The 24,813-nt window shown below is 37.1% G+C and overlaps 3 protein-coding genes across 4 annotated transcripts; 1 reads left to right on the top strand and 2 right to left on the bottom strand.

The window, feature by feature from the left end:
- Positions 1 to 109: 109 nt before the first annotated feature.
- On the bottom strand, positions 110 to 5,093 carry LOC141901953 (uncharacterized). Of its 2 annotated transcripts, none has more exons than XM_074789558.1 (2): positions 2,840 to 2,959; positions 110 to 2,524 (listed from the first exon to the last, which is right to left on the bottom strand). In XM_074789558.1, exon 2 carries the CDS (start codon positions 2,502 to 2,504, stop codon positions 1,083 to 1,085), a length of 1,422 nt encoding a protein of 473 aa, XP_074645659.1. In that variant the 5' UTR covers positions 2,505 to 2,524; positions 2,840 to 2,959; the 3' UTR covers positions 110 to 1,082. The 2 variants fall into 2 exon arrangements, with proteins under 2 accessions (XP_074645659.1, XP_074645658.1); XM_074789557.1 differs by lacking the exon at positions 2,840 to 2,959 and adding an exon at positions 4,951 to 5,093 and having other exon boundaries at positions 111 to 2,524.
- A 667-nt stretch (positions 5,094 to 5,760) lies between these two features.
- On the bottom strand, positions 5,761 to 10,261 carry LOC141902025 (cyclin-Q-like). Its single transcript, XM_074789655.1, has 6 exons — positions 10,110 to 10,261; positions 9,791 to 9,888; positions 9,558 to 9,643; positions 9,353 to 9,485; positions 6,912 to 7,139; positions 5,761 to 6,636 (listed from the first exon to the last, which is right to left on the bottom strand). Exons 1-6 carry the CDS (start codon positions 10,177 to 10,179, stop codon positions 6,544 to 6,546), a joined length of 708 nt encoding a protein of 235 aa, XP_074645756.1. The 5' UTR covers positions 10,180 to 10,261; the 3' UTR covers positions 5,761 to 6,543.
- A 132-nt stretch (positions 10,262 to 10,393) lies between these two features.
- On the top strand, positions 10,394 to 24,269 carry LOC141901498 (structural maintenance of chromosomes protein 1A-like). The gene is made up of 26 exons (XM_074788772.1): positions 10,394 to 10,637; positions 11,029 to 11,105; positions 11,205 to 11,348; positions 11,437 to 11,585; positions 11,733 to 11,901; positions 12,010 to 12,222; positions 12,299 to 12,384; positions 12,501 to 12,549; positions 12,644 to 12,760; positions 12,898 to 13,112; positions 13,236 to 13,449; positions 13,701 to 13,912; positions 14,122 to 14,343; positions 14,418 to 14,613; positions 14,765 to 14,833; positions 14,957 to 15,090; positions 16,010 to 16,131; positions 16,221 to 16,306; positions 16,747 to 16,965; positions 17,364 to 17,540; positions 17,617 to 17,729; positions 19,319 to 19,487; positions 19,669 to 19,847; positions 20,008 to 20,077; positions 20,218 to 20,328; positions 22,316 to 24,269. The coding sequence occupies exons 1-26, from the start codon at positions 10,526 to 10,528 to the stop codon at positions 22,403 to 22,405; spliced, it is 3,714 nt and encodes a 1,237-aa protein (XP_074644873.1). The 5' UTR covers positions 10,394 to 10,525; the 3' UTR covers positions 22,406 to 24,269.
- The last annotated feature ends 544 nt before the right edge of the window (positions 24,270 to 24,813 follow it).

A 24,813-nucleotide genomic window follows, 5' to 3' on the forward strand; every position in this document is an offset into this window, starting at 1 on the left:
TTGTGAAGTTACAGCCGGAGTTATGACTAGCATATGAGGGTTCTACAAACAGCAATTTATTTTCAACGTGACTTCGACCGTCTTATGAGTAAATATTTTTCTGCGTATACAGTGCATAACATTTGTCCTTATCAAACTTGTTGATCAGATTGCGACCAACTCTGTGCTACTGGAACTATTTGGACCAAACTTCCAAAACGACTTTTTCCTCGATTTCCAAATTTATTTTTTTCATGAAACAATATGCTAGATGTATAAATAACAAGTAAGTAGTTATGATAGATAACAAGTAAGTAGTAATGGTACACAGCATGTAGTGCAAAATATTTAAACATTTTTTGATTTAATCTTAAGGATTGTTTCTATTCTTTCCAGAAAGGATCAGATAGATACAAAGAATTAATTATCAAATAAGGCTAAGAATTGATTATGTTTTCTCAACGGTGGCACACAGGATATGGTGCCATTTTTGCCCTTTGTTAGATTGAGAGCAATGGGTTTATTATTAGTTTATGGACCTTGTTTGTAGGACTTTAAACTATATATTTATAAAAATGTATGTTCATAAACTATCTAAAATATGTTGAATATTAAGTATATCGCTTCAAAATCTCAGAAGACGTTGACAGAAACTTCAATTTGGCATGGCAAATTGCTAAGAGGTCAGAATTACGTATTCAAATCATAAAATCTAAATGTAAAATTAATTAATGTTTAAGTACAAATCTATATACTATGCATACGTACATAACCATTGTCAATTTGGACAATCCAATGAGTTGGATATCGTTCGATACACAGGAGACTATTTTGTTGAGACTCATTTTTTTCTTCTTAAGCTAATTAATATAAGCTTGTAAGTAATCTTATTAAATGATTATGCCGCACGCACACATGACTATCTTACTCCATCGTATAACGTTCACTATCACAAAGGCAGCTTCTTGGCACACAAAAATTTGATTCCCACGAAAAATGGACGGACGACTATTCATTTCGGTGTCGTCTGGACATTTCGAAATGACGATGAAATATCACACTTTATGATTATAAAAAATCAAAATCTCATCACTGATCATCGTCTATAGAATATTACAGACACCTGATTGGCGAGTACGTTGTCGGGGCTCCTCGTGGCCACCACTTGCTCCGTTGTTCACGCCGTTTGCGTGTTTTACCCGCTCCTCCTCTAAACTTCTCTCAAGCTGTTCAGCTTTTGCCGAAGCGTTACTCAGCTCTCCTTCCAGTAGCAGTATTCGTTTATCTTTTTCCTCGTCGTCCAGGGCAAAACGCTTCAAGCGCAACTGTAAATCAGTTATTTTCTGTTCGAGGTCAGATTTATCCGCTGATGTCGTGTCCAATTTATCTTGCAAGTCTTTCTCGCGATCAGACGCTTCTACTTGGTCATTCACTGAGCGATCCCCCGATCCTCGCAACCCGTTTAGTTCATCTCTTACAATATCTAATTCAGATTCTAGCTCCTTTATTTTGTCGTCCTTCATCTGTATTTCTGATTTTAGTCGAGTTATTTCATGTTCAAGGGCGGTATTTTCGTCGATGAGTTTTTGGAACGCTTCTCTCTCAGCCCCTTTGTCCTGTAAGCTACTTGTAGCAATAACGTCTGCATCGTCGTCGTCTGCTAAATTTGTAGCATTACCTTCATCAGCACACTGAATTACTTCCGGGCTGGTTTCTCTTTTTACCTCGTCAAATGTTGACGCTGTTTCCACCTCTTCGGCTTGCTCTGTCTGTTCTTTTTCTTGTTCCGGTTCTGGTGATTCTGGTTTTTTGTTCTCAGACTCAGCTGGGGGTTCAGGAGGACTTTCTTCTGGATTAGCAACATCTTCAGAAGAAGTGCGTTCATCAATTGTTTCGGATAAATCACCTCTACCTGTATGTTCGTCGACTAAATCAGATTTAGAAGTTTCGTGTTCATCGATTGTTGCTGATAAATCAGCTCCACCTTTCTGTTCATCGACTAAATCATCTGATTGCTCCCCTGGGTGGATCACTTCAGTATCTTCTGCTGGAAAATCTACCACATCTGCTGGTGCTTCTATCGGTTCAACTGAATTATTTGGCCCACCGTTTTCATCTCGGTCAATTGTTGTAGGTTCCTGCCGTTGGTCTGTCGTTACATCCGGCTCAGTTTCTTTGACGGTATCGGTATCCTCGTTTGCAACAGGCTCTAATGATATATCTTTTTCTTCTGATTCGTCGTTATCTACATGTACATCGTTGCCTTGTTGGTGTTCAATCGAGTCACAATCTTCTCGGTCATCATGTCCAGCACGAGCCGATTCGACAGGTGTCTCATTAGTTTCAGTATCAACTACACCGTTGTGTGTTTCTTCTCCATCCGCAGCATCGTTCTTTGAGCTCATTTCCTCGTTTTGAGATTCTGGTCGACTACTATTATTCTTGGCTATTTCAACATCTGGTTTCTCGGCACTGGTTTGTAACGTACTTTCTTGGCTGTCATCCATGCGGTAATTATTGGGCATCCTAGTAAGTTAGATACAATCTGTAAAAATAAATGAGAATGATTTCTACGTGAAAAATAGACTGCACGAAGCATTTTGTTATCGTTTAAGTCATAGAAATAAATGAACATCGGACTTGCAGCAAAAATATGTATTTCCACTGCTACGTAGCAAACAAAATCAACAATTTTTACAACAAATCCATGAATTAAACAACGTTTTAGATTATAAATGATTTGAGGGAAATCTTATCCACGAATTCCCCGGAATACCAGACCTTTTACTCAATGGTTCCTTAAAAATCAACAATGCAAATATACGATTAAGATGTATACGCAGGCTTACTTTCGACTTACAGTGTGGTTTGCAATAATGACTGATTATCCAAATTCACCGAAATATATAGGAAAACCTAACCATTTTACTCTAATCTAACAACGAATAACCATGAACGAAAAATGCACTTCTAAAAGTACGAGTAGGTCAGTAAAACAGGCGTTGATCTAAGCATGTACATAGTTTGTGTTCGTTCGCAATAAAAATATTGAAATGCGTGTTTTATTCCAAACAAAAGACACGTTCAATATTTCATTGTATGTTCAATCCACCGTTCCCACGTTTTAATCGCCTATCAAAAATCTTAAATCAAATTTTTCTTAACAGCTTTCTGTCCCGGTTTAAATGAAATCTTTGATTTTGCTGTAACCAACAACAATTTTTTGCATTATATGTTTTTAGTGTACGCGTCGTCAAAACCAAACAATTCGTTTTATTTTATTTCTTGAATATATTTCCCGTTGCTTTTCGCCAAAGACTTTCAATTGATCAAAAATCCAGAAATCTCGTTAAAGTTTAGCACATCTTTATTCTAAAAACAATTTCCCCAAACACTGTCAGTAATGAAATCATTGATTGAATAGATTACAGTACATACCTGTATAGGCCTACTGGCAATAGACTTCTATTTAGCAACAATTCCAGATTAGATTAGATTCTTAACATTAATGTGGGTTATGTCCATAGCGAGAATTTTATTTTATATAAGTACTGGTGGTCGTGTGGATACCGGTAAACAGAATAATAGAGATGACAGGGTTTGTGTGGTCAATAAACCCTGTGTCCACGACACCCGGCAGAACTGCGATAAATAATAAATCCGGACAATGCGCTGGTCCTCTCAACATGTTACAATGACGAAATCTATTGTTTTCCAAGAGAGGCAGAACTTTCTCAAAGCATCGATTCCGAATAGAATTCTCAGCTTACCTAGGTCAAATGTATTTAAATTTCATTTGGATTACGGATGCTGATTTGTTCATGTTTTTGGTCAACCTCTTAGAACATATTTTTTTGGTTGATCAAAGATATGAAGTTGGTGTTTCTAATATCTGGCTTTTTGTGTTTTTTCAATTAAAACCCTTCCCCTTTGTGATTGTACGTGAGATTAATTCTGCTCCAGTTTTCAATAATAAGTAATCCACTGACGATCGAAAAATGTTCTTGGCAGACGGAGTTAATCGACCATCACTTTATCCCATACTCAATGCACTACAGCTTCTAAATCCTTCAGATGTTCAATATAGCGTTAGTATTGTCATAATTAATCTTACGCATATATATGATAGTATTATATACGTATCTTCAAATTGTGACCGAAATTCTATAGGATAATGACTCAAATGAAACGTAGATGGGAAATTTTAATTCTGAGATTCATTTCGTTTATGTTCGATGTTACTGTGACATACCAAACGGTAGAACGTTAGAAATACATTTACAATTTCCAAGTGTAATTCTACATCTTATCGAAATTGCCTCTGGAAACCGTAGAAAAGGCATCGAGAAAACTGATTTTTCCGTTCAATTGAAAATGTAAAGGTGTCAAAATTTGATGGCGTGCCATGACAATACCAATGAATCGGGAAATGCAATCGACTGTGAAATTGATGAGTAATTCATCCTTGATCGATCTCCTGCCTTCTAAATAGTCCAGCCGTCGAACCGATGTGCTGTGGTTTGTTTATTATTATTGCCACTGATCGATTCGGCTATCTTCATCCAACATATTTTCAATATTACCATAAATCGATGAAATGAATATTGCTCTCAAGCACGCAAAGAGCATTTTTCAGCTTTTTGGAAATGAAATTCCCCTAGACGATAGAGCTAAGCATTTGTTTATCTGAGATTGTTTACTAGTTAAAATGTTGATTTCATAACCCCCTTTAAAAGCATGTTATAAGGGCCATTTCTTCTTAATTTCGTTCAATGTTTCTGAAAATCTTGTTTCTTATTACGACCAAATATGATTTCAGTAGGTTGCTTTCTCAAATAGATGATGACTAGAAAATGCATAAGTACCTAATCACAAATAGTGTTAGTTTTAATCAACAATAATTGACAAAAAGCGATTTTACATGTGCTGAAATTAAAGAAGACAACGCCACGATTGTTGTTGACAACTCACCTGAAAAGACAGTTCCAGATTGGACTTGCACCGTTGTATTCCTCAGTAATAGTACTGTCGTGTGGTATACACGGAAACGTCACTAGTGTGTTTAATGAGTATAAGTCCATTGATCTTAACGGGACAAATAAATTATACACCTGTACAGGTCACAGCAGACGGATTTAATTACCGCCAAGCGGATAAGATTACCGAGTTCCGTCTGGGGTCCGTGCTGGTGGGACATTTCCATTAACATTCTTGGTCGTAACAAGAGAATGACAGATTAATGTGGTTTAAAAATTAGAGTGCATGTCAGAAATAGGAGGACAAATTGATGTCTTGGCCGAATTTTCGCTCAATGGAGGAAGATATGGTTCATTGCCCAAAAGGGTGACGTTATCTTCTGATTCCATGCAATTACTTGTAACAGCAACTGATAAACCTCATAATTTCCGCGAATATATCGTCGTTTCTAGCTCCCCGTCAATGTTCGCCTTGATCGCTTTCCCGAACAGCATCACCTTTCAAAAAATGTTATTCAAGGATACTGGGATCCATTGGGTATAGGTAAACGTTTGCAGTTGACAAACGTGACCTCTTGAGCACTCAGGAAAATAAAAGAGGTGTCAGAAAAATATATTTGCTTTTAGAGATGTCAGTTCAGTACTATGTAATGTTTGTTTTCTCTTTCTAAAGCGCAATCTCTGTTTTGGCATATGATCGTTTTGAGTCCAAAGAATATCTTATCCAGTCAACTTAAAAACAACTATGACAAGGTAGAAGTTTTCATTCATATCATATAAAAAATATTTATTTACAAACCACTCATAGATAGATATATACATTTTATACATAATAAGATGACTAAAAACATTCATTTCTCTCATGCCCTTAATTAAATCGCAAAGTAAACTACCTTCCAAACAAAGGAACAGATAACCATAGAATGTAAGAAAATCATTTGAACCTCGCTCCCCGAAGTCACTAGGGTTATCGATATCGATATGGTTAATCTGACAAAGGAGACATCAACCATCATGTAACATGTTCATGCATCTAATACCCGATCTCATACCTACGTACTGTATGTAATTACTGAGATCAATGAGAAAAATAGATTTATCTCATTAATTGGATCACGACCGATATTCGTAAAATATGTACCTCACTGCATATTAACACTAGGATGCTATCAACAAGGGTGATCAATTTCAGTCAAGTTAAGAGCAATTACCCTGATAAATTAGACTAATTTCTCTTGAGGGTCTGAGTAGTCATTCTAACTACTACCTAGTAATTACTCTAATATAGAGTCTAGCCAATAAGTTCACTATGGGAAATGAGTATTCACCTCAAAATTTTAACAAAAACCACTGAGACGGAACAATTATCTATAACAACTATACTACTATTAGTTTGTTAAGGTTAAACTTTGTATCCGGTAGATCATTGACATTCATAGCTGCATGATCAGCCTTGAAAATTAATAAAACTGATTATTTCCATATTTAAAAAAAAGAACATGACTATCATGGTTTTCTTTTGACATTCATACCCCTGTAAAATATTCCATATTCACTAATATACACATTTCTGTTTGTTGTCAAGTATTCAACTGTTGACAGTTGACTCCAAACTGTAAATATCGGTAATATCACTAATAATGTCCTTGATTATTGAAATGTTGATCTCGTCAGAAAATACCTGAAATATAAAAATCATATTATTTTATAAAGTTTGAATAAAACATCAATAATAACTGTGTTAAAACGAATCCTGAAAGCTAATGGTTGCCTCAAATCAAAATCATTTTCTCCAGCTAGAAAATGATTGTTTATTTTCATAAAGAATTCTTATTTTCTTTTTACATTCATATAAACTTTTGTATACCATCATACATGTTGAGTTACAGACACTAAATCCAAAATACAAAAATTTTGTTGATTTCGATCACAAAAATACGCCCCAAAAATACATACCTCCCACCACCTTAGATCTGCATCATGGTCGTGTGGAACCTCAATACCATAAGATTGCAATGTTTGATACAAAACAGCGATGGCGATATGTTCAGGCTTATAACGTAGACATACGCTTCCGTGATAACTGTCCCTTAAAATACTCCAAGCCGTTTTCGCGATTGGTATCTTTTCCGTCGTTGTGGGTTCGAGCCAGTTGTAAATCGATTTCAGATAGTGCAGCAAGTACTGAAAAATTACGAAAATACATTTCAACATTATAATAATTCCAGCAAATTACAAAGTCGCCAATCAACGATCAAATTGTATGAAATTTTTCTTGCATAGCTGAAAATAGAATAACTACATTTATGAATAATCAAAATCAACGTTCATGTTCATAAATTCTCCAATATGGTATCATCCTCATCACTAAGCGTCCTTGATAAAGAAGACCCCAACAAAAAATCAGTTTCCTTCGTCAAATTATTCATATCCTCCTTTTCTCCAACAACAATCGATTCTGGTTTTTCATCACACGTAAAATCGTTCTCTTCATCACTTTCATTCTCACTTCCGTCATCCATATACAAACGTCCGTCAGCATAAATTCGCAACTGCCCGTGGAGCATCTCCAGTTGCGCATTTTTCATCTGAATGTAGTTGAAATAGTTGTTGCGAATTCCTTCCAAGATAATCAGCTGAATTCCGTAATTGGTATAGAAAGGTGAATTTCGATCGAAATAAGCCAGTCGAACTCTACTGCGAATGCGTTCGATTTTCGTTTCAAGAACATGAACTTGTTTCGTTGCTCCGTAAAGACAATTCTGCACATTTAGTAAGCGCATGTATAGTTGATTTACTTTTCTCATTCTATGACTTGGCTCTGCTAGTTGTTCCTGTGTTACTGTAATTTCTCAGTATAAGTTTTGGACTTTGCAAATGACATGCTCAAAAGGTCTGCTCAATGACCGAAACTTCAAAGTGTGACCGATTGCCTGATCAATGTTACAATCACACATGTCAAAAACTCATGATTTCAAACTTGAAAATGCTATTAAAACTGCACTATAATTACAAAAACTAAATTGGCAAAACAACAAATGTTTCAAAACTTAAATAAACTTAAATCCCATCTTTATATCAAAAAGCAAACAATAGTTCAAATTCTTATTCATTTCTCATTATCACTGATTTCGAATTTGTCATTTTCATCCCAAAGAGAGAACATGAGGAAAAATAAAATGAAACCATAATATCAATTACAACTACATGTCATTATTTGTTAGGAAAATGGGTTCTATCAATTGGGGTATTAGGGGAATTCATGTAGTATATGGCATGTCAACGAAAAGAATGATGGGCAATTAGGCCATAGTTTACATGAATGTATTGTTCCAAGATGAGCCATAATCTCCTACTGCCATTGTTTCCACTACACACAGGTGCCAGTAAACACATGACAAACTTGCCCACTGATCTAGCAGGTATGATGCTAATATGACAATTAGTGTTGGGCATTGTCTTAAATGCACTAATCATGTAATGATATGGAGAGCATGTTTAATGGGCATTGTATCCTGCTGAGTCTAGGCTCTAGTGGTTTGGGACTCTTTGCTCAATACATTGTGACATCAGACACAGATTTCATTACAAACACGTCTGTCTTACACGCATGCTTATAAAGCCGTAGATCAGGGCAGACCGAATCATAACCGTACCGATCACCGAACGAACATGAGATTACGAAGTCAATCGCGAGCCGAGTCTCGATATGAACAACTACTCGTTGCACCGGGCATCGAAGCTCGACACAAGCTCGGGAGAGTTGAACGTCAGTTTATTCGCGCTTGTCATCAGATAACGTTTCTCGATCGTAAACTGGATCATATTCAGGCGAGATACAGCCGTGCGACTCGCGACAATCAACGATCGTTCAGATACACGTTACGCTTACAGCTCGCGTCCGTGGAAGGCGTACGCAACGCATTCTACGCTTACGCTTACAAAAAGGCGGATGAGATGACGGCCATACGTTTACAGCTACATGCCAGACAGATACCGGTGTCAGAATCTGATGATAGTTCATTCAGCAGTAATACTAGCAGCACCAGCAGCCAAGACTCTGCAGCTTTTGAAGAAACAATGACCTGAACGATGTCCCGAACGAGACTACCCCACTTCATTCGTACGATGTCCAACACAGAAGTCGCCGATGATGATGAAAACGCAGCAGAAGAACTCCAGAAGAAGATGAAGACAGCATCTAGTGGTTTACCACAATCAAACAGCTCTTTTCAGAGCTAACTAAATCTCCAAGAAATAGTCAGTTTATGATTTTGACCTCGCCTGTGCTTCCTCTCATACCTCACACCAGCAGATAGATCCTTGATAGATTAACTGGTCTATCAGGGAATCAGTTGTTAAATCATGGAGTTACGAACGATTCTAAATAATAGTACCTTGTGTGGGTGTTTGAAGACTAAGTGAAATTTGAGTACACGCATGATGAACAGCTCACACTGCGTTACAGATTCACGGAGATTCCAATACCTTTCTCCAATCTCTAGGGGAGGTTGATCAGGGTGAAGTGTCCTGTAAAATGTGAATAATTTACACATTAGAGCTGGTCTCAGTTTCAAAAGAGATACACAGTGAATTAGTTACCTGAAGCATACATTCACGACATCCCTCAGTTTGAGATGATCCTCTTCGACTCTACCAGCTAAATATAATGATGTAGCTCCTATCAGCTGAAATGAATATAAGATTTTAAACAAAGGAAATAAAATGGACTAGAAACGGAGTCGAATTGAACAATTTGATAGATTAACTAGAATTTAATAAGTTTTATCCAATTTATCAATATCATAAACCATTAATATCTAGGCTTAACTTACATAAGGGTCATAGTACATAGTTTCACATTCAGCGAAGAATTTATGATAAATATGACATGCTGTTGCAAGAGTTGCCGATCGAATACGTAATTTAAGTCCTGAAAACAATGAATTCAGTAACACTTTATAGCGCAACCACTCTTTTTCCAAAGTAGTAATCTATAGACCTTAACCTATCTAATAAAAGGCTTTAAAATACCAATTGAATATTGTCAATGTAAAAATCTAATTTAATTTGAATTCAATTGATTGTTGTCTTCAGCCGTCACAGACCAGTGTGGCTGGTTAGGGATAAATAACCAATTTATCAGCAACTCACCGGATTCAAACATGAATCTGGCTGTTTTAAAATGTAAACGGGCTTTCGATTCGGTTTGCTGACTATCCATTCCGATCAATCAAGGGCTGCTTTTTAAGGGGAAAAGCCAAAAAGTTGCCAAAACTACCCAGCCATGGGCGCTGCCATTTTGAAGGGATCATCAAGTAAATTATTAGTAGCTGAGTCGATCGAAGGGACAAGAGGAAATAAATACCTTATGCTCCCTTCTTTCGAAGTCAGAGCATGCGCATTGGATTCCCGCTGGCGCGTTTCCTGCTACAAAAATGGACGCTGACAAAAATTAAAATCGACGAATTATCACCTTCGAATAATACAAATTTAGCCGAAACCCTGTGCGCTCAAGCGTACATAAATAGTGCATGTAATTGAGAGAAAAAAAATCATCATCAATCACGATGCCTGGAATGCTGAAATACATCGATGTCGACAATTTCAAGTCGTACAAAGGCCAGCAAAGAATCGGCCCATTTGCAACATTCTCGGCAATTATTGGTCCCAATGGTTCGGGTGAGTACTTATTTTTGGGGCATTTTTGCTCCTAGGAAAGATGAAGGATTGGGTTTTGTAAAAAAATGGGACACGCATATGATAAGTGGAGCAACTGACAAATAAGAGTCCGCCAGGCAAAAGGTCCCAAAATTGTCCTAAAACCTCCCACTCGCGCTAATAACAAGACGAGCCCTCACCTCTTGTAAAAAATAAAACTAGTGCGCTACGTATGAATCATATAGCAGTTAGGTGACCTACAGGTTATCTACAGTTTTACTCCATATAAAGAATATTGAGCTGTTAAAGTATTGGGAGGTATAACCTAGCTAGTTGAGGTTTACAGAAAAAAAACGCTAGGCATGGGCCTGCTCCCTAAGATTCAATCTAATCTGTTTCTTAAAACTTTTAGGTAAATCCAATTTGATGGATGCTATAAGTTTCGTCCTCGGTGAAAAAACCTCTAACATGCGTGTCAGAAAACTAAGCGTAAGTATCAATCAACGGGTCAATAGCCGAGATTTAGGCCGTTACATTGATATGCATCCTCATGAATTTGTAACTGCACTAACAACATAATAATTGCAGGATTTGATTCATGGTGCCCCGGTTGGGAAACCAGCATCAAATCGGGCATCAGTGACCGCGGTTTACGGTAATCCAGAAGGCGAAGAGACACATTTCACCAGAATTATTCACGGAACATCTTCAGAATATCGGGTTGATAACAAGGTACGTTCAAACGACGTGCGATCAAAATCTGATGAATATAGTTGGAACTGATTTTTTCACGTTTCATCGATTTATGTGCATCTCGCAGGTTGTCAGTATGAGCGATTATTCTACTGCGTTAGAAAAGATCGGGATCTTGATGAAAGCTAAAAATTTCCTGGTCTTCCAAGGAGCTGTGGAAAGCATCGCGATGAAAAACGCCAAAGAAAGGACGCAAATGTTCGAAGAAATCAGCAGGTACGAATTTCAAATTGGAACTTGCCATAAACTAAAAACTTGTAATAAGGATTAATCAATTGATTTCCCCGATTGGCACTCAGTGGGCCGATTCAGCGAAGCAAAAAAAAAAATTTTTGTTCAATTTGTTTATTTCAAACCTGGTAGATCTGGAGAATTGAAAGATGAATACGACAAAACGAAAGCTGAAATGTTGAAAGCTGAAGAAGACACTCAGTACAACTATCACAAGAAAAGGGGCATCGCTGCGGAAAAGAAAGAAGCAAAAATGGAAAAAGACGAAGCAGAGAAGTATCAGAAGCTGAAAGCTGAGATGGTGGGTCTATTTTAAAAGTGCAAACGAAGTACTAGCCTATATGACGACTTTGAACCGGTAGGCCTGTGATTCATTCTGTGAACAGAGAGAATACAATTGTTTTTACAGAATGAGAAAATCATCGAGCAACAGTTGTTTCAATTGTTCCACAATGAACGAGAAATCGGTGAAATTGGACGCGATTTGGAGAAGGCGCAACAGAATCTGAAGAAGGAGCACAAGAAACGCGAAAAAATCGAGGACGAAATTCGGGAAGTGAAAAAAGAACAGGCGAAAACGACCCGAGAACTGACGAAAATTGAGCAGAATATTAAGGAATCGGTATGCTTAAAACCGTGCTTGTTTAGCTTATAGTCCCAGTTATTCTTAAACTAAATGTGTTGTATTTGGATTTCAGGATGTTGAATTGAACAAGAAACGACCGCTGTACATAAAAGCTAAAGAAAAAACTGCACATATGGTGAAAAAGCTAGATGCCGCAAGGTAAATACACATGTATTGAGACAATGTTATTCGTAATGTTATAGAATGTGATGTTACCTAATGTAAGTGTTGCATATTTCCCCGAGTACAATGCTTTTGCTATTTCTTTATTCAAGGAAATCTTTGAAAGCGGCGAAAAAAGCTTATGAAACTCATGAACAAGAGGTAAAACTATTGAAACCAGTTTCGCAAAAATGCTAATATCTTGTGTGTAAACAAAAAATGAGTTAAACAAATTTCTTTTTTCGTATTTGCGCAGATCGACGAATTGGAAAGAGAATTGAAAGAAGTTGAGAACAGACGGCAGGAATATGAAGGTCGAATTGAGGAAGAATCTCAATCTCAGGGACGAGATATGGAACTCGAAGAATCGCAGGTCGGTTAAGTTCTGCTAAATCATTTCACAATTCTAAATTGAGAAATCGATAAGTTTTCAGTTAAACTGCATTCAATCCCAGAGTTTCCAAAGATCGGATTGATTACTTATTGGTAAAACCTGCATCTGTCTTACAGGTTCAAGAGTATCACCGTTTGAAAGAGGAAGCCGGCAAGAGAGCGGCGTGTTATCACCAAGATCTCGATTCGATAAACCGCGAACAGAAATCTGATCAGGATCGCTTGGACAATGAAGTGCGCAAAAAACAAGAAGTCAGCGCAAAAATCCAACAGAAAGACCACGAAATGGACGAAAATCGCAAACGCGTCGATAAACTAAATGAATATATTCGGTAAGCATGAATATTTCTGTCATCATTTCCATTAGAAATCATCAGACAGATGTCTTTTATTTCGATATAAAGTTTGCTTCTGCGTCCTGTTATAAAATGTGTTTCATTCGATTATCTTTTAAGAACATCCTCGACGGCTGTAGATGAACAGCAAGAAGTGGCGCAGAAGTTAGACGGTGAAGTGTTGAATGCCAATCAACGTATGGCCGAGATCAACAAAGAACTGGAAGGTGTCATCATCCAGCTCGGCGAGGCGAAGGTCGATAAACACGAATCTGCTCGCGCCCTCAAACGTGCTGACCTCATTGAGAATTTAAAACGACTATACAGCGGTGTGGTTAGTCATTACTTTATATTCATTAGCTGATTTTGATGAATTTTAGATGCACCAGTGATCAAATTTCAGATTTTATAGATTCAGATTTTTGAATTCCGATTTTGACTAAATTCAGATAAAATGTTTGGTCCATTTAACCTGGAACTATTATTCATAATTCGGATTTTACTTCATTCGAAAAAATCTGGGCAAACCTCATCCTAGTTCTAATGTTACACCAATCTTGAACTGTGAATTCATGTTCATTACAGTACGGACGACTAATAGATCTCTGTGAGCCGAGTCATAAACGATATCAGGTTGCAATTACTAAAGTGCTGGGTAAATACATGGACGCGATCGTCGTTGATTCTGATAAAACGGCGAAAGATTGTATTCAATACATGAAAGAACAGCGAATTGATCCAGAGACATTTCTACCCTTGGATTACCTGGATGTTACTCCTCTTAATGAGCGCCTCAGGTATTGATATTTTAGCATTCCTTGTAAGATTAAAATGTAGTAATCAAACTTATGAAGTTGTCAACTACCAAAATCTTGATCATGATTTTTCATTTGATAATTTTATTCATTTTCTGAATAACTTATATTATATCTGATCGTTTGAATGATCATCCATGTATTGCATACAACACTATAGCTCAATGATAGTTCATTGGATTTACTTCCAGAGACATCCAGGATCCGAAGAATGTAAAGCTTGTTGTCGATGTAATCCGTTACGATCCTCCGATCGTCAAAAAAGCGTTACTGTTCGCTTGCGGTAACGCGCTGGTTGCCGAGACCGTCGAAGATGCGCGTAAAGTCGCGTTCAGTTTGGGCACTCGTCATAAATCCGTCGCTTTGGACGGTACTTTGTTCCAGAAGTCTGGTATCATCTCCGGCGGTGCCTTGTAAGTGTTATTGTGCATTAGAGGTCGTTCAGTTTCGTTCATTTATGCTGATTTCCTGCTGTTTGTTTTGGCAGAGATTTGCAAGCGAAGGCCCGGCGATGGGACGAAAAACAGTTGAATTCGCTGAAAGTGAGAAAAGAAAAGCTGCAAGAAGAACTTAAAGAACAGATGAAGATCAAGAGAAAGGAGTCTGAACTGAACACGATAAAATCACAAATCAAAGGCCTTGAAACTAGACTCAAGTACTCAATGACTGATAGGGATAATACTGTAAGTCGATTCATATTGATATAATCATCTTTAATAGATGTATTGTGTGATATTGAATGTATGTTACTACTTGTTATATTTGTAAACTGCATCTGAAGTATAACGTAGATAAAATGCAATTAAAGTGATATCTATCAATTCTGATTAACAGGAAAGGAAGCATATCAGTAGTAATGAAAGGGAACTTGGCGAACTGAGAAGACAACTCGAGACTATTGACGTAAGTTAGAAGACTGTCTAGTTATAAGATTGAAGTGCATTGAAAATAGGAGTGCCCGTCTAGGAAGCTGATAGTTCATGCTGTGTATATGTGTATCTAATTCATTTCACAATTATTTTGTAGCCTCGTATCGAAGAAATCGAACGACGAATGAAAGAACGAGAGGGTCGAATAATGCAGATTAAAGAGAGTATGAATACGGTGGAAGATGAAGTGTTCGCTGAATTCACGCAGCTTATCAATGTTGAGAATATCAGGTGTGTTTTACACATCTGTCGTCTGCGTTGATGGTTACTCCTGACCGATTGATTTCATGAAATATTGAATCAAATTCCTTCATGATTTAATAATACCGTAAAAACTAGCGTATAAGTCTACGCGGCGTATAAGTCGAGGTCGATTTTTAGACCTACATTTCATGATTTTAACATATATCCAGCTTATAAGTCGAGTCCCTTCTCTTAGAAGAATAATTACTTGTATCATATTAAATAGTTTGTTTTGATAACGATGTGCGCCTTCACCACGCCGCCGTGGTCAGCCTGATTGCTGCAGTGCGTTAATCAATAGACTGTTACACACACACTCAGGTATAATACACTACCATACAGTGATACAGTAGTGTGAGTCACACGCTATATATAGCCTAATGTGTTAAGCGCTGCTATGAGCGCGCATATATGAATACATCGTTTTGAATGAAGCTGTGTCAAAATGAAAGAAGTTTTTTTTTCATTAAATAAATTTATTTATCATGAATAATTATTCAAACTGTTATAGCAGTGAGAAGATGAACACTGTCTTTTTTGTCTGGTAGAATCAATATTTCTTGTGACCTGAAAATACTTAGTAGAAAACTGTACTCGGCGTATAAGTCGAGGTCAATAATTAAGTGGTAAAATCAAGGGTTAAAAACTCGACTTATACGCCGATTTTTACAGTAATAATGATGATGATGATAATAATGATAATATGTCTGCATTCTGTATTATATATCTGTTCATTGCCTCTGATCTCTAACTGGGTGTGGCCTTCAAGGGCAGCCAGAAGTTACCACCAATTAGCGTCTGAACTGTTGTCCACCAACTAGTTTTATTAATAACACATTGACATAGAATGCTTGAGATCAAATTCATGATGATGTCCATTAACTAAGTTAATGATTGCAATTTTCAGGCAATACGAAGAGCGCGAACTGCGAGTGCAACAAGAACGAGCGAAGAAACGATTAGAGTTCGAAAATCAGAAATCCAGATTGTTGAATCAGCTAGAATATGAAAAGTCGAGAGATACTAAAGGTATGTAGTAAACTACATCCTAGTCAAACCCAGATAGGAAAAATCCCTGCGAAAGAATGAATGATTCACTTGATGTTTTTTTTACGCAGCGAACGTCAAGAAATGGGAAAAAAGTGTCCAGGAAGATGAGAAAGAACTGGAACGACTAAAAAAAGACGAACATAAACAAATGCAGGTATGACTAGAAATACCAATTACTGAATTAACAATATGAAACTTTGACCTGAAAAATATTACGCCACTAGAGCGCTTAATGAATTTCAAAATGAACAATCCTATTTCTAGTAGCGATGAGATTCATGTAAAGTGTGAAAAAAAAATGAGAAAATTACTGAAAAGAAAATTTTTGTCAGAAAAATGGAAAATATTTGAAATTTTTTGAAAATTCTCAGATGGCCCTTTTAGGAAATTTGTGGCAAAAATGTGAAAAATTAAGTTATTGGTATGAAAAATGTGAAAAATCCTGTTCTTTAGCTGAGGGGAAATGTCTAAAAGGTGGAAAATGTCGAAGTGAAAAAATGTGAAAATTTCAGAAATCTCATCACTGTTCAGGTTTGCTCTATTGATCAGTTCATCGTGTTAACAGCTTTGTTTTGCTCGTTTGGTTTGATGTAGGTGATCGACGAGGAGATGCAGAAACAGGAGCACTTCAAACAGAACAAAATCACCTTGAAAGGAACTATCGAATCCAAGGACGTCGAAGCGAATGAAATCAAAAAGCGACTCGGATCTCAGCAGAAGAGTATTTCTCATATTCAGAAAACGATCACTGCCCTTGACACAAAACAGGAGCAACGGAAGGCTGATCGTCATAGTTTACTGAAATCTTGTAAGGTAAATATCAGGAGATTATAAATGCAAGCTTCTATTAACTGTAGATATTTACTAAATTAGTGATACATGTATCTTACTCAGAAGGAAACTGAAATCTTATACTAAAAAGAAAAAGAAAAAGTATATTATATACTTTATAACGGTGTTTCTATAAATTTCCATTTTAAATCTCATTATGTCAAGATGTGGGGGCACAAGATAAGTGCCTGAGTTAAGGTTAAAAAGCTTAAATGCTGAAATTTTAGGATGTCCCTGAAAATTGTTGGCTGTCCCAGAAAATGTGGGTCTCTGTCCTTCAAAACAATTTTCAGTCGGTTGGCAGCTCTGGATTAAAATGACAATAGATTCGTTTGTTAAACTCTAAACATTGTGTAATATCAAGATTATATGATATGTAGATGGAAGGATCTAAACTGCCGATGAAACGTGGTACGATGGAAGATATCAGTCAAGAGGAATCTTCCAGTCAAGAAGATGTCGCCGATAGCATGAATACGCAAGACGCGAAGGCCATTTACGAACGAGAGGCTCAGATTGAACTCGACTATAGCCGACTGGATGAAGAACTTACTGATGTGAGTTGGCATTTTGAAATTGTAGTGATGTTATTGTTCAATCAGCTTTGTAAAATGTAGATTTTCGTGTTACTAGATCGACAACACAGCCGATGTTAAGAAACAAATGGAAAATTACAACAAACAGATGACTGAATTTCAAGCGACATTACAACGAATTAATGCCCCGAATATGCGAGCTATGGAAAAGTAAGTCATAAAGGATACAGTCAAGCTACTTCATTCCAATCATTCTGGACCAATCAGATCAAAATCCCACTACCATTTAAAGTTGTACATGTATGCTAACTTATGTAGAAATACAAATTGTCTTGATTGGGAGTATCTGTACTGAAGACTTTTGACTGAATAACGAATTTTATCTGACTTCTAGTGACCACAGTGTTGAGTCCATATTACCTGTATTATCAGTGGTAATTATGATAATTAGACAGTGGTAAAGAAATATGGTACAAGCTGCTACATATATCAAAAAAAAAGATGATCAATATTCCGTTTGCATCTTGGGAGTAGACCTCAAACATTTATTTTTGTGGTTATGCATTTAAAAGGATTTATAAACGGTTTTACGGTTTTTATTGCCCGCTTGTCATTTCATGTAAGATGTTAAAAGCGAGTTTGATTGGGTCTCGCGTAAAATAATTTGCTGCTCGATTTCGCAGATCTGACTGCAACTTCTATTTGAGAGTAGTCTCTACTCTTTTTAGCCGACAAATATATTTGGAACTTGAAGTACCAGCTAGCTAATAGGGCTAGAAATACAAATTATGTCTTGATTGGGAGTATTTGTACTGAATGGTTTTGACTGAATGAAATAATGAATTCTAACTGACTACAAGTAACCACAGTGTTGAGTCCATATTACCTGTATTCTCCTTGGTAATTATGATAATTAAACAGTGGTAAAGAAATTTGAAAAGCTGCTTCATATATCAAAAAAGATGATAGAATTTCTGTTTGCATCTTGGAAGTAGACTTCAAACATTTCTTTTTGTTCTTTTGCATTTATAAGAATTTATAAAGGTTTTTATAGCCAAATCTTTGCTGCCCAATTAAGCAGAGTTGACTATAACTACTATTTAAGAGTTGTCTCAACTCTTTTTAGCCTACTTGGTACTCAAATCTCAGCTAGCTAGTGTCAGGATAAATGTATCTGTACTGAAGGCTTGACTGAATAAGGAATTCTAACTGACTTCCAGTAACCACAGTGTTGAGTCCATATTACCTGTAATCTCAGTGGTAATTATGATAATTAAACAGTGGTAAAGAAATGTGGTACAAGCTGCTTCATATATCAAACAAGATCAATATTCTGTTTGCATCTTGGAAGTAGACTTCAAACATTTTCCATTTTGCTTTTGCATTCGTAACAACCTCAACAAGGGGTTTTATTGCCCACTTGCCATTTTATGTCAAATCTGAGGCTTGTGGAGAATTTTTTGCTGCCCACGCAGAACTGACTTTAACTCTACTCTTTTTAGCCACTTGGCACATTAAGTCATTCCAGATCAATATCCAAGTGTGTATGGTGTCCCTGAACTCCTAGCTAGAGCTCAACTATGCCCAAAGATACCAAAATATTCTCAATATCCGAATTTAATTCTAGTGCATTTTCCATTAAAACTACCTGTACTGGTACTATTGTCAAATTACTCCCATTTTTTGGTGAAACCAATACAATTGGAGATATTGGGTAGTCTGGACTCAATTAGTGGATTTGTGGAGCAGTCATTGGAGAAATTGTTTACTTTATTGTAAAACTCAGATTTTTTTTTCAGGTTGGATGGTGTAAAAGAGCGTTTTCAGGAGACGTCCGAAGAATTTGAACAAGCTCGACGCCGTGCGAAAAGAGCCAAACAGGCATTTGAGAAAATCCGTAAAGAACGAAACGAGAAATTTAATGATTGTTTCGAACATGTGTCGAACAGAATTGATGAAGTTTACAAGGTAAAAGAAATCACTGCGAAAGACAGGAAAATTGCTTTCAAATGTTGAACATTTATGCAACGAAAGTTAAATAATTTCACTTCATTCAACAAACTTCAGGTGACCGGTTAGAATCGTTGCTTCCTCTATTATAACTATTATATATATGCTAGTTCCACTCTACTGTTTTCTCTTCCGACAGGCGTTGGCCCAGAATCAAAGCGCCCAAGCGTTCCTTGGCCCGGAGAATCCTGAAGAGCCGTATCTCGATGGTATCAACTATAACTGCGTTGCGCCTGGTAAACGTTTCCGACCGATGGACAATTTATCCGGAGGAGAGAAAACCGTAGCCGCGCTGGCTTTATTGTTCGCCATACACAGGTTATTTACTTATTTTATCTGCGTTTTTGGGATAGATCGATGGGATCAGGTTTAGAGAAAACGAGATAAGAAGTGGATTTTAAATGTTTTCCTTATATCTAAGCCTTTTTATTACGGATTTGAGTATAAGTAATCATTTTATGATATTCTCGTTCCGCAGCTATCAACCAGCTCCATTCTTCGTATTGGATGAGATAGACGCAGCTTTGGATAACACTAATATCGGAAAAGTGAGTCCATTGATATATATGTACATATCCGAGTGATTTGAATATTATGCGTTAGCCAACAAGGGTTAATGTTACTACGTTGTAACATCTTTAATTACATTTCTCTCTATAAGATTCTTCTGTTCATTTGTTGAATTTAGGTGGCGAACTACATAAAACAACAAGCAGACCAAGCATTCCAAGTCATCGTGATCTCACTGAAAGAAGAGTTTTACAATCGAGCCGACGCGTTGATTGGCATTTTCCCCGAGGTCAGTTTGAATTCCTTATGTTGTGTTTGAGCTGTATGATTTGTTGGTGTAGTCGTTGATTTATTGTTCTGAGAATCTGGTATATGAAGTAGGTTCAGCTAAGTTACAGAGAATGTTGGTCGGCGAGTTTGTTTTGTTAAAAGAAATTTTCATTTTCCTAATTCGGCCAATTTAACGATACAATCTTAGAATTCTAAGAGGCTGAAATTGTTTTGAATTCAACTTCCTTCACAGTGTTGAGTCCATGGTACCTGAACACGGTGGTACTTAATGATAATTTAACTGTGGAATAGAAAAAAGGACACTTGTTTTGAAATCTGAATGGAACAAGCTTCAGTTTGTTGCTTTTACGAACTGTGTCAAATACTGCATTTTCAGCATCGAATTATCTCTGATTTTTAGGAGCCTATCTATCGCTATCTATTTGCAGCCAGCACTTGATAGACAATGTTTTGTTCGATTACAGTGTATTATGGAAGGCCGAAATGAAATTGCTGTTTGCACAAGTTATTAATCACTGATTGACTTTGAGTTCACATATGGGTCGTCATTAATGTTCACCGGCTTCCAGTTGAGTCGATGCTGCCATTCTGTATTCAGTTTCACTCACGATAATTAAACTCGGGTGCAGTGATTTGTTTACACTTGAATAACAACACGATTGATGATCGTTCATTTGTTGATTGTGTAAATGTACGTAATTCGAACGGCAAAGACCCGTCTCATCCATCAGTGTTTCGATTGTCGGTCGTCGATAGAGTTACTGCGAAACATCGATGACTCCCGTTGTAATATCTGACGTTCGACTATTAAGTCGCTATACATGGAAACGTGCCTGATCCAGATCCATCATGAACGAAATTAATCCAGATTATGCTAAAACCTTGATTCATAGTTTTATCCTTCATATGTTTACGAGGGGGCTATGCCTACTGATAGTGATTACGCGCGTAACTGGAGCTGTATTATCCAAAATCAACTCGTACTCATATTCTTACTCGGACACCCTGAATTAGCAAGGCTACATGTGATAGGCTTCATTTTCCTGAGGCATGTTTAGGGTTAACATGGTTCAGCTCTAAGAATCGTAAATAAGAAATTTGAAAATAAGAAATTGGTATTATTCATGGAACAATGTAATCTTCACTTCAACAATCATTAATCGCGATTGAACTTTCAAGAGGGTATAGGCTTGGAATAGAAATGTTTATTTGGGCTTTCAGATTATAGTTGATTTTATCATCTCAGGCTATGAAGTAGGCCCAACGCATTAGAAAGTATACCTCATATCCATCAAAAAAGAAAAATATGGACTCCTCACCTCGTTTTAAGGTGTGAAGTCATCAAAAATTCCCCCATTTTACTTTGACTGAAGTAAATGCTGAGGAAAATGAATCAACTATTTATAGGCTGGTTGGTTCTTATAACACTGGTCATTGATTGCAGTGATGAATGAAATATTAGATTATTGATCAGTTAAGTTGTTAAGTTGCGCGGGTTGATACTGTTGGATGAAAGAGTTGCTGGAACTGTTTAATTAAAGCGCCTTTATGCAGGTGCATGTGCGCGCTTGCACAAGCTATTACGGCGCTAGAGAACAGTAAAATGAGACTTCACTTAGGATACTAATTCAATGTTATCGAATATCTAGAAGTCACTAGTGCCTGTAATGATAACCCGTATGCCTGACAATATAATCACACCTCTCTAAGTACTGATAATTACCATAAAGTCTATAAGTCTATAATAGTTATATATAAACTTGCCACCATTGTCATTATTCAAGGCTGTGTAAAACTTAAGTCCCCTATACATAAATTCTCTCAATAGATCATTTTGCGCGATACCTTCTTCATTTACCGAGTTCACTCTAGTTTACTTCGCTAACAAGTTCCATTCGCTAAAACGCTGCTTCCTGACAACACTAGTTGATTTGAGTTCTATTTCAACTGTATTTGAAGCGTTGTGTCATTTCATGTATTTTCAGCAAGGTGACTGCGTTATCAGTAAAGTGTTAACTTTAGATCTGACCGACTACAACGAAGCGACGCAAGAAAGCGAAGAAGAGCTACACTGAAACTGATCGACTCCGCTTCAACTATCTGACTCTGAAAGTCTTCTGGTTGTTTCTGTGGCTGCGTTCCCCCTTTTCCGATTCGTTGAGTTTAGTTTCTGCTGTTCAAATCAAAATCATTTTATGTCGAAACGAATTTCGCGTTCCGCAGTTCTCGGCTTAGTCGAATCACTCATCCCTCAATTTTGAGAGCTATTTGATGACATTATCTGTGGAACTGGTTTCGCATTCTCATTTAAATGAACGTTATTATAATATGTTTAAAAAAAGTTTCTATTACTTGTTTTCGTGGTAATGAATGAAATTGAAATGAATCGATCGAAATGGAAAACCAAATGCATTTATATTGTTGTAAATATTTTTTCAGAAATGTTTCTCTAACTATTTTTCTTCCTGTATTGAGAATTGATAATATGTCGGCGAACGTCAATTGTTGGATTGTCTGAAGATAGAAATAATAATGTGCAATATTGTGAATAACGCTAATAGATATGCAATAGCTCGGATTAGGATAAGACGATAAAAAAAGTTAATTGAATTGAAAATCTGGTGTTAACAAAATGCTTAGGATCGTTGGGAGATCTGGTAAAAAGATGCCGCATTCACGCTGCTTAAACTGGGCCGTCTAACATAGGTTTCCGCATCCTCTCTCGGCGGGGATTCGAACCCGATGGCAATGCATGACGGCGTGGCGGTCTCGATACCAGCAGGTTTGAATCCTCGCCGCAGGGAGGATGAGGCGTTTCCATCAAGTTCAATCGGGGTTTGTTATTATTTGACTAATTGCCATTCATCAAAATCGACTTGAAAGATGAATTACGTGCGTGTGCGTGTGCGTGTGCGTGTGCGTGTATGTATGTATGATTAGGCCTCGCCTTGTTGTAACAACTGATATGATAATTTATCAGTTATTACGAACTTAGAATTTTGTCCCGAATAGGACGATATGATTGATTTCATACTGGATATAGCGAACTATCTATCGGTTATAACGAACAGATTTTCTGGTTCCCTGAAAATCGTAACTATGACTATGTTCCGCTGTATTTATAACGAACTTGTGTGGGATAATTGTAATATAGCACTTAAAGCCCTGAAACTCATCTAATGATATTCGTGTGAAATTCAATTGTTCAGTCTGGTATGAATTTTATTTGCGGCGTTTCTTTGTTAGTCGGCATCTTCAGTAAATACTTCACCGAGTTAGAAATAGATAACACATAGATAACACGTAACCATGGCGAACCTCGGATGTCGTAATTAGAAGACTAGTCGTCGGAGCTAATAATCGTACTAATTGTTCACAGTCATTCGAATAATCGTTCACAGTGTCGGTCATCTTGAAACGAAGTCCGAACTACAGCAACTGAGCTCAATTGTGTGGTTCACTTGTATTTTCGTATTAGGACTCTTAATACGAAAGACAATTCAAGTGTTGCAGTACATGAAAATAGTCGACTAAGTACGATAACCGAAGTTCTCCCCTGCTGCATTGTTGATAGCCGGTTTACATGTTTGATGAAATTGTGGGTTCCTTTTATTCTAAATGACGGAAGTTTTTGCCATTCAGAACGATATGTTGAGATACAAATAGATACCGGTATATCGAATGAAACTAGCTGTTAAACAGATTGACACGTATGTAACACCCTTGGAAAAAATGAAGTAACGCCCTGCGGACGTTCCCAAGAGACTTATTTCCTTTTTTTCGAGAATTCTTCCTACCAATGTATACATACATGTATATATTGATATGTCTTGTCTGTCTCTTGTCGATGTGAATATGGCACGTGTTCAAGAATGGATTTTGTACGATTTGTCGTTACGTTTTTTGCTGTAGTTTGTAAACATTGCATTTTACATAGTAAACACTTATCTTAATTAAATTAATTCTAGTTTGTGTAGTGTATGTTTGAGTTTGCGCGGAAAAAGATGACAGTTGCCCGTTTTTTTTCTTAGCTGAATTGAAGAGTATTAAGTGGAAACTCTGCCTGTTTTTCCAGAGCACCGACGCCAAACGCGCGCCCCGCGTATAATGGAAGAAATCTCGGCTTTCTCTGACTTGACTAACTCGGACAAAAATGAAATCATTTTACTAATTCTTACTTATTTTCTTATCCCTAACTCGGACTTACTTTGTTGAGGCTCTATGTACCAGTTTTTCCGGGAACGACTAGGTTCACTGCTATTCATCGATACTGATGATTAGGTGACGAAGGAAGCTGGGAAATGGGCAAGTAGCCAACGGATTTTCCAATATGCTCTGTTTAAATCTGATCGTTGAACGGACGTCGTTTCGAATGCCTCCTCGAACTGGTCATTCATAACAGAAAAACATTGGCTTGCTTGGATATTCTTTATTCGCCGTCTTCCGACCATTGAATGTGAGCGCGAGCCAATCAAAATCTAGA

Source organism: Tubulanus polymorphus, chromosome 3 (assembly GCF_964204645.1).
Source record: "Tubulanus polymorphus chromosome 3, tnTubPoly1.2, whole genome shotgun sequence".
NCBI lineage: Eukaryota > Metazoa > Nemertea > Palaeonemertea > Tubulaniformes > Tubulanidae > Tubulanus > Tubulanus polymorphus.

Coding starts and splice junctions, on each gene's coding strand:
- LOC141901953 (XM_074789558.1), bottom strand. CDS start 2,504: ATGCCCAATAATTACCGCATGGATGACAGCCAAGAAAGTACGTTACAA.
- LOC141902025 (XM_074789655.1), bottom strand. CDS start 10,179: ATGGATAGTCAGCAAACCGAATCGAAAGCCCGTTTACATTTTAAAACA. Junction 9,889..10,109: donor CAGATTCATGTTTGAATCCG/GTGAGTTGCTGA, acceptor CATTGTTTTCAG/GACTTAAATTACGTATTCGA. Junction 9,486..9,557: donor GTCGTGAATGTATGCTTCAG/GTAACTAATTCA, acceptor CACATTTTACAG/GACACTTCACCCTGATCAAC.
- LOC141901498 (XM_074788772.1), top strand. CDS start 10,526: ATGCCTGGAATGCTGAAATACATCGATGTCGACAATTTCAAGTCGTAC. Junction 14,344..14,417: donor ATCATCTCCGGCGGTGCCTT/GTAAGTGTTATT, acceptor TTGTTTTGGCAG/AGATTTGCAAGCGAAGGCCC. Junction 16,966..17,363: donor GTTTACTGAAATCTTGTAAG/GTAAATATCAGG, acceptor TATGATATGTAG/ATGGAAGGATCTAAACTGCC.